Source organism: Odontomachus brunneus, unplaced genomic scaffold, assembly GCF_010583005.1.
Source record: "Odontomachus brunneus isolate Ranch 3 - 2012 unplaced genomic scaffold, Obru_v1 Obru_scaffold_011, whole genome shotgun sequence".
In the NCBI taxonomy this organism is placed as follows: Eukaryota; Metazoa; Arthropoda; class Insecta; order Hymenoptera; family Formicidae; genus Odontomachus; species Odontomachus brunneus.
Genome location: NW_022639461.1, coordinates 67429 through 76834, shown reverse-complemented (window position 1 = coordinate 76834; position 9406 = coordinate 67429). Strand labels below are relative to the sequence as shown.

Sequence of the window (9406 nt, the reverse complement as noted above, 5' to 3'; positions counted from 1 at the left end):
CTCTCTCTCTCTCTCTCTCTCTCTCTCTCTCTCTCTCTCTCTCTCTCTCTCTTTCTCTCTCTATCTCTGCCTGTAAATGCGTTCCATATTATGTAAAATCGAAACTGAAAAATCAAGCTTAAGCTAAAGAAATTCCACGCGCAGGTCGTTGGTCGAAAGCTCGTTGAATATTATTCGACTAAGGGCTGATCGTTCCAACCTCTCGGTGAGCTAACTAACAGTTAAATCATATATCTATCTTTGTTTAATTTGAAGGAGAAACTGATCGTATAAGTTAACTGTTAGTTAGCTTACCAAGAGGTTGGCAAAATCGACTGCAAGAATCAGTGCACCAATTATGTAACACTCAATTTGACACCCATCCAATTCGTGCTAATTCCCGGCATTACGCGCTCCGATTCCGCAGATTCCGCGATGTTTCCCTTCGTAATAGCGCGATTAAAATCGCTGTACCCCACACACGACCGCACACGATGATTACACATCGTTAATACGAAAGCGCGCACCGAAAGAACAGATTAGGCTCGTAATTGTGGCGCCACGAGAGAAGTAACGCGCGCGCATGACCGCATTGGTCGCAGCGACCCGCGGCCAGCCAGCCTTGACAACCACTGCTTTGGAATTTGGCTTCTTTATTTTTACGAGAGGTAACATCAGAAAGCAGCCTCTTTGCAGCCCTTCTCACCTGTTACATATCACCGCCATTTAAGCTACCATTTAACCAGAAGTTAAGAGTCTTCCTAAAACGATGCGCGGCGAACTGTCATGTCGCGATATGCTGCTCCCTATGTTCTGCCGCTCTCACGTTGTCTCTCCTTTTCGTCCCTTCTTCGTCTCTTTCCCGTCCATTACTTTTCGAATTCGTTTGCTCGGAACGATTAATCTGAGACCGAGAGAGATGCTAATTTGAGATTCTTATTTCCCGAAATCTTGTTATTCCACTCTCCCGCTTTTTTACTCTTCACTCTTTTCATCTTGTTCTCTGTCAAATTTTCTTCTTATGCTTCTTCTAATCATCAAAGTACTACATGCTACTGTATATTTGCATTGCACGTAATAACGTTAGATATACGGCTAAATGTAGATGTAGTGAAACTCTGAAGCATGAGAAATTGACTAATCATGGTCGACTATTTTTCTCATATTCAACTGTCATCGCTTTTCTTTTTTATTTATCGTAGTCAATTCTTATAAAAAGCGTGACTGTGGCTTTGATCTGGATGGGCCTCGCAGGAGAGACTTTCTTGCCAAATTTCATAAACAGTTGGACATCTTTCAATAGATTTTTCTGTCTGAGCTGTTTCTGTCATCTATATTGATTGCAAAATATAAGCACTATCGCAGTGTTTGTTAGTCATTTATTCGTCATAGTTCATTTCTCGTATCCAGATAATTTTCTCCATGACTGCAAGATCATTCCTTTTTTTTTTTTAGCGCAGAGCACTAAATTTCACGCAATTTTAATGTATTTACTGTTAGGTGTTATTTATATTTATAGACTTAGGACCGATTGTTTCAACCTCTTAGCTAACTAACAGTTAAATCATGCGTATATCTTTGTTTAATTTAAAATAGAAAAACATAGACAGACATATGAGAGGTTGGAAAAATCGGTTCTCAATAGTTTTTAGAATTTCCTTCGTTCCACAATTTGTAAGCGTAGTTCGCCGGAATACGACGTCGATCGGCGTGAATGATTATACCTACGCGCGATATGCCGGCGCGTTAACTCAATATAAAAAGATCACCGTCACTCTTCGCAATATGCGCGAGTATGGTTTTCTGACGGCCGCTCACGGCCGTCGTAAGCGGCACGTGGGTGTAAAACGGTTCGCGCAATAAACAGCAACTTTCAATGCCGTATATGGATATTTTCTAGATATCCACGCACGTCACCCAAGCTCAGCCACTCCGGTTCGCTTTCCACATCATTACGTTTTCGCGGGAAACGCTCGTTTATGCGATTTATTGCTAATCGCTTCAAGTCCGCTTTTTCACCCACGCCTAACTACAGAGTTACATTCTTCCATCTCTGAAGTGTAACATCTCTAAATACCGTACATGGCGCGACCAAATTTCTGACATAGTATCGATTATTGTGTTTCTTTTTTCTTCTTTTTCTTTAATAATTGAATATTAATTGAAACGCGTGAATTTCATAAAGTATAGTTGGAAAGATTCGATGCAACCCGTTGCGCAGCAATTTTGTAATATATAAGATTTGTAATTATATATTTATATATACATTTAGTGTGTGAGATAGAGCCACTGCTATGATAGGCAGTCATTCCGTCCCTAATCTTTAGGGCGAAAAATGCGTTCTATTTTCATGTGAACTCGACGTTCTAAACTTAAACATGCTTGGTCGGTATTAATTTTAGTGGACCTTCGCCGGCACTCCGAGCCACGTATTTGCTTTCCCGCAAACGAGATCGGAAAAAGGAATATTACGCAAAATACCTAGTTAACATAATGTATAGCCGTTCTTCATGCTTGCAGAATGTGTCAAGATGACATCTATCCCCTCTTTATGTGGCGTTATCGTAATCCTGCTTTACGGTCTGATTACTTGTATACACGGTAAGTCTCAGAAGCTTAAAAAATTTGAACAATAATGCGTAAATACAAGTTAAGTAAGAAGAAGAATTTAAAGTTTCGGAAACATGTATGTGTGTGTGTGTGTGTGTGTGTGTGAATTGAATGCTGCGCGAATGTTGTCGAGAGGTATAATAAGATGTACCTTACTCTGGTATTCACAGGAGAGAAAGACGATGGTATGTCGTTTACTCGGCACCCACAGCCACTAGCCGCTCCATTATATGACGATGTAAATTTCGAGTGCAGCCTTAATCTCCCCGCGGAGAGTTTCGCGTGGCATCACAGGCCGCTAGGCACACGCAAATGGATACCATTGTCGCATCCCAACGGTGGCGGGAAAACGTCGCGACTTGTTGTCAATTTCAACAACGTGTTGAAAGCCGGTGACTATCGTTGCATTGCATTTTTTGGTAAGCTTGAACTTGTTATTTCACAAGTACATGTAAATATATTATAGATATATGTAAGAAAGTTTTTCTGTAGAAACAATCGAAAGCAAAGAGAATACGGCCTATAAAAACCTAGTCATGGCGGTTCTTTTAAGTCAGACTTGTTTTAAACAACGAGATCGTCTCCCACGAACAATTCTCTTTGGCAGTTGTATCAAAGAACCGCGATTAGACTCTTTTAGGCCATACTCTCTGCCCTTTAGATTCATTTCATTTCAATAAGTAGCAGAAGGTATGTTTTGGACCTCGGTGTTATACAAGACACGCGGTATTGTTTCGAGCACCGAAGCGCGCGTTGCAAGATTTGCATCAAGATCTCATCCTCTTGGTCCTTTTGCAGGTACAAGCGGTTTTGCGTCCGATCCAGCGAGACTGACGCTTGCAATAATACAAGAGTTCTCCGACAAGAGTGACGTCTTTATCCAGGTAGCGGAGGGTAACACCGTACCCATCACGTGTCCTATGCCGTACTCCGAGCCAGAGGCTATAGTGATGTTCTTCAAGAACAACATGCTCATCAAGGATGCGAATCTGGTCAATAGTAAGACAATGGTCATGAAAAATGTCAAATTAACGGACAGCGGCTCGTATCATTGCGACGCAGAAAATTACATTACGCAACAGACGTTCACGAGCATGCACAAGACGATCTTGACGGTGCACGCGAACGTCAGCAATCAGGAGCCATATCTCATCAAGCAGTCGCCGACAGCGGAGTACACAGTCGTGCGCGACAAGAACATCACGTTGGAGTGCTTCGGCGCCGGTTATCCGGTGCCGCGTGTCTCCTGGAGTCGATTGGGTAGCTCTCTGCCATTGAAATCGGAGAAATCGTCCACTGGTTTGACGATTGTGCATGTGCAACCATCCGATCGAGGAGAGTACGATTGCGTGTGGAGCAACAACGTGGGACAAATCAAATCCGTCATTATACTAAGGGTAATGGAGCCGCCTAAGGTGACGAAACAGCCGAAGGCATCTACGTTCTCCGAGGGTGGAGAATTGGAACTGTCATGTACTGTGACAGGTGAGCCAGAGCCAACCGTAGAATGGCTTATCAATGGGGAGACGTTGATGCCTAGCAAAAATCAAGAGATCAAAGGTACTACCCTCTTTATATCCGACGTCGAGAAGAAACACGCCGGGATCGTTCAGTGCGTCGCCAGCAACGAGTACGGATCGCATTCGTCGGGGTATAACTTGCTAAGAGTGAGCCCGAAACAGCATATTTTCGGCGGCACTACAGAGTCGAAGCCGGATTACGGAATTTCCTTGTCAAGACATAAGCACACCAGAGTCGGTGGTAGGCGTAGAAATAAAGAGGGAAAAAGGAAAGGCACGGGTAACTATTTGCTTTGATCATGTTATCGTCATGCACCTCGCGCCGTTATCATTATCATTATTAAACATTTGGCTAAGATATCGTTTATTAAGCCCTTCGGAACAGGTTTCTTCAGACGGAGATTTATACACACGCATATATATACATATATACATACGTACATATATACATATATATTAAAAGCAAAGGAGAAAAAGATCAAACGTGGCTTTTCGCGTGGGGGTCCAGGGGGCGGAGCCCCTAGCCAGAGTTCGCAAGCCGCCGAAGGCGGCAGCGCGAGCAAGACAGTTGTTTTTGCCACTTTTCCTTCGAAAGACTCCTTCTCTCCGCTTACCGTCCACCATAAGTTCAATGGCGTGGCCTTTGGTGGACAATTGTAACGCTTTTGCTGGCCGTGGATAATAAATAATTAACACGTTCACTGGCACGGTTTATTTAAAAGACTCAACCTCACAGTCTACCTCGTTTTTTTTACGTAATTTTGTAAAACAAACTTAGCTTAATGATGTGGACATAAAAAAAAATTTTACCGCCGTACACACGTGCACTCCGGTAAAAATCACATATATATAACATATATATATAGCGAACATGTTAACAGTTTACGTACAAAGTAAATAGCTGCGTATGAAAAATTACACAAATATATACACCATTAGTAATACTAACCATAAGAATTGAACATTTCTTGATTTAGTTTTTTACTTTTTCCTCTTTGTGCTTCTCTATCAACAATGAAAATTCTTATTCTGTCGTTTTAATCTCTCTTTCACTTTCTCTCTCTCTCTCTCTCTCTCTCTCTCTCTCTCTCTCTCTCTCAATAAAATTAAGATACAGGTCTCACGTATTTATTTAACACATTATAACGTGTTATTTACAATTGCAGCAGTCCTGGTGCCTCCAAATCAGCCAAATGTCACAAGACTATCTGATACTTCCGTCATGGTACGATGGTCGGTGCCGGAGAATAAAGGTTTACCAATACAGTTTTTCAAAGTTCAGTATCGTGAACTTAGTAGTCCGCTTGGTCAAAAGCCAAACGGTAAACAGACTAAGTGGATGACAGCTAATACTGAAATACCGAATCACGTGCGGTCCTTCGAAGTGCCTGACCTGCAGCCTGATTATACATATCGATTCAGAATCGCCGCGGTATACTCGAATAATGATAATAAATTAAGCCCGAACTCCGGGCGTTTTCGTCTCAATCGAGTGTCTGAGAATAGTAAAATGCCGATACCACTGTTGACTAATACTCAGGCGTTAGGACCGCATCAAGTATTGCTAATTTGGGAGAATCCCGACAAGGAAGCGAATATCGATGGATTCTACATATATCATCGGGCTTCCACATCAGCTGGCGATTACTTGAAGACCACCGTTGAAGGAAAGGACGCTTATAACATGACCATCTCCCACTTGCAACCCGACACTACGTACGAGTTTAAAGTTCAGAGTTTCTCTGTAGACGCAGCATCGGAGTTCTCCAAGATATTGAGGCAGAAAACGAAGAAGATCAACGTCGAGCATCCGATTCAGCAAGTGGTGGCGGAAAACAAAGTAAAACCGAGCGAAACTAACATAAGTGTCAGTGTATACGTCATAATTGCCATAGTATTCGTAGCGTCGGTCTTTGTAGGGATCGTAATAACGATCATATACAAGAAAGCGAAGTATAAGCAGAGTCGAGGATCTTCGCAGAACGAAGGTACGTTAATTAATTTCAACATAACAAACGAATAAAATGTGATCTATACAATCCTTTATGCAATTTTGCACACGAATAACCGTCCTCTCTTTTTCGCTCGCACAACAGGTAAGCCGATAGCAAACGGACGAGTAATAAACGGTGGAGTCACGGACTCCAAAATTAATATTACGTCCAATCCGCTTGCCGGTCTTGACGCATCCGAAGACATAATACAGCCTAAGGTCAGTATTTATAAGTAACAGCATCTGCGCTTTTATTTCGTCGGAGGAAAGTAATCGAACTGAATTCCTTCATTCTTTTTTTTTCTTTAATTTTCCATTCGATAAGTGATAAAATTGTATTAAATGTTGCTTCACAATTCCTTATATACGATTGTGTGTATTGTACTCAACTTTTTCGAAACATATAATTGCTCATCTCAGTCATAGTCATTTACTTTTCTCCCTGGAGTCAATACGATTTTAGACGAGCGCAGAAAACGTCGTATTAATCGTGCATATAAAAACTCGACGTGATAACTCGATGGTCGGTGTCGGAGAATAAAGGTTTACCAATACAGTTTTTCAAAGTTTAGTATCGTGAACTTAGTAGTCCGTTTGGTCAAAAGCTAAACGGTAAACAGATAAAGTGGATGACAGTTAACACTGAAATACCGAATCACGTGCGGTCTTTCGAAGTGCCTGACTAGCAAAATTTAACATTATAATCAGGGCTATGATGCAACAATTGCAACTGCGATGTTCTTACAAATTTAACGATCTCGCGTCTAAATGTAACACTCGACATTTGTTTCCGCGCTCGTCTTAAACATGTAAAGATTTGACATTAAAAACTGTTCAATATTAAGGAGACTAGTCTTTTCTAGTTTTAGCATTTGGTTGCGCGCTGCTCTTTAATTCTACTCGCTCTCTGCACTCTCTCTCTGGAGCCGCTTTTCTTTTGTTTTTCCGCACACGACACACGTACGTTACTTATACGCTCTAGATCTGAAAGAAGCGAACGAACACGCATGTTTCTAAACAGAGCGGACAACAGTCGTCGATGGAAATGACGTCGTTTCTAAACGGCCAAAACAACAACAGCAACAGCCATAACAACGGCGATACGGCCGGATCTGACGTGGTGAACACCACGTCACGTAGCGAGCCGTCGTCTCTACTCCAAGGGCCGCTGCCTATCGAGCAACGTTTGTGAATCGTAGCTATGTCTGTTTTAGTAAGACGGTAAGATCTTTGACCACACGCGCGGTGTCGCCGTGAACGGACAAAGTGTCTCGCGATGCGATGCAATATTTGCGGGCTGACCTCCCGCGAAGAGTTCCACAGGCGGGACATAACACAAAGACGTGACTTATATCGATATACGTTATCTTAATGAGATTCTGGAACTTAACTTATAGACTGTATTTAGCTTCAGCTATCGCAATGAAGAGAGAGAGACTGCTGCAAGACATTTTTATATACAGGGTGTCTTAAATAGTTATGCTCAAACGTATCGCTACTGTGAACTGGGATTAGTTTGGCGCGCGTGCGGGTAACTTCGGCTTGCACGTAAAGAAAAAGACGTATAATGTTGCAGATACCGTGAAACCTCTGACGTTCAACTCCCTGAAATTTAGTATAAGTGAATACAAACATAAGTCTTCCGCTCGTCGGCATTTTACTAATTTTTCACGACGGCCAAAATAGTTCCATTTTATGGTACATAATGACTAGAAAATAAATCCGGATCTGAGTTGCATCCCTTACAACATATGTTTGGTTTTTCTTTTGATAAGAGAACATTTTAGTAAGAATTTACGCCCGTTAAGTAGGTACGACATTCAATAATGTACCTGCGAAGTAACTGATTTAACTGTGTTACATATCTACTTAATGGGCACTAGTGAGCACCGAACAATATTTATCTAGTAATTTTTATATAACTTTTTACGCGATGTGCGTATTTTATACGTGGTTTTGCGATATTTTTACAAGGTTCGATTTAAGAGCTATTTGAAATATCTAAGATATTACGTACGTACAATATTATTAACTACTGAAATCGTTGAAAAAAAGAGTAACGTCACATTTTACGATGGTTGCTATAAATATCTTTTTATGCAATAATGAATATAATGTTTGAGTCATATATTGTTAACATTATCGTATAATACCTGTTATGATAGTGTTTTCCTAGCGACAAAGATCCTATAATTTATTGTCATCTGTAATGACATGCAATATTACGTTCTAATATTTCTGACGGTCGCTTCTCTTATCTGAATTATGTCTAGCTAACTCTTATATTGCTATGGAGAAGTGATAAAATGATACCTTGATCGTTATTTTGCGTCATCTGAAAAAACTGACGGAAACTGTAAATACGAATGTGTATAAACCTTTCCTTATAAATTATTTATCATTTTGGCTTGATAAAGTGTCACGAACACATTTGTGAATCAATAATAAAGCTAGCGAAAATATACACATTGTATATATACATATTAGAATAGTTTTCAAACGATAGGAAGGAATATATATATGTGCCTTATACATCTTGCCTGGAAGTAACAATTATTTATATATTTCTCTGTATATGACACCATTACATATGCACACGTGTGCACGCGAGCACACATTTTTTGTGTACTTAATTTTTATAAAATAAATTATATTGAAAAGATAGTAAATATTTTATTTTTGTTATACACTTTGGATCCAACACATATTTTCACTATATAATCGTATTTAATAAAGTAATAAAATCAACGTAATATTATAATCAGAATCACGAATAAAAGAATCTGCAGATATTATATAGACACATTAAATTGTTGAGTTATATTAAGGCTTCTGACCCTTCGCATTGTCTATCTCTTTTTAATGGCGTCAGAAGTGAGAAAATGCATGCTAAAAACTCTTGCAACATACATTGAAATACAAATATATATCCATAAAGTAACACTTGTAATCGATTAAATAAATTTGTAAGATATTCCGTGCATTCCCCTTCTGCTTTAACAATTAATAATTTGTTGTAAATTAACGTGGCATATAATTCATCTTTTTAATATATTTCTATTCAGGTTAATTATTGATTATTAACCCTAAGTATACACACTGGGGTCTGGGATACCCCAGGCAAAGTTTGAAACTCCAGTATTAGTAGAGAGAATAAGAGGACCGCCGTGTAAAAAAAAATTTGAAGTCTCCTTTGTATTAGGTGTACAACTTTGCTTCCTCCGTTTTTTTTCCGAAATTCGAGGCTTTATTGTAAAAAAAAATTGGTTATACATTTATGATTTAAAGTATTGTCCATCGCTGA

The 9406-nt window shown here is 39.9% G+C and overlaps 1 protein-coding gene across 8 annotated transcripts in view; it reads left to right on the top strand.

Annotated features, from left to right (window-relative positions):
* Window positions 1-8766, top strand: part of LOC116840764 (interference hedgehog-like) — an 11058-nt gene extending 2292 nt beyond the window's left edge. For 5 of the 8 annotated variants that reach the window (XM_032807925.1, XM_032807924.1, XM_032807927.1 and 2 more), the window contains 6 exons: window positions 2500-2580; window positions 2760-3008; window positions 3388-4389; window positions 5276-6097; window positions 6206-6321; window positions 7124-8766. In XM_032807925.1, the coding sequence (XP_032663816.1) occupies window positions 2511-2580; window positions 2760-3008; window positions 3388-4389; window positions 5276-6097; window positions 6206-6321; window positions 7124-7294 (2430 nt within the window). In that variant the 5' untranslated portion in view covers window positions 2500-2510 and the 3' untranslated portion in view covers window positions 7295-8766. Of the gene's footprint in view, window positions 1-33; window positions 648-2499; window positions 2581-2759; window positions 3009-3387; window positions 4390-5275; window positions 6098-6205; window positions 6322-6965 lie in introns of those variants that run through there. The other 3 variants (XM_032807929.1, XM_032807930.1, XM_032807922.1) reach the window with 3 other exon arrangements.
* Window positions 8767-9406: the final 640 nt, after the last annotated feature.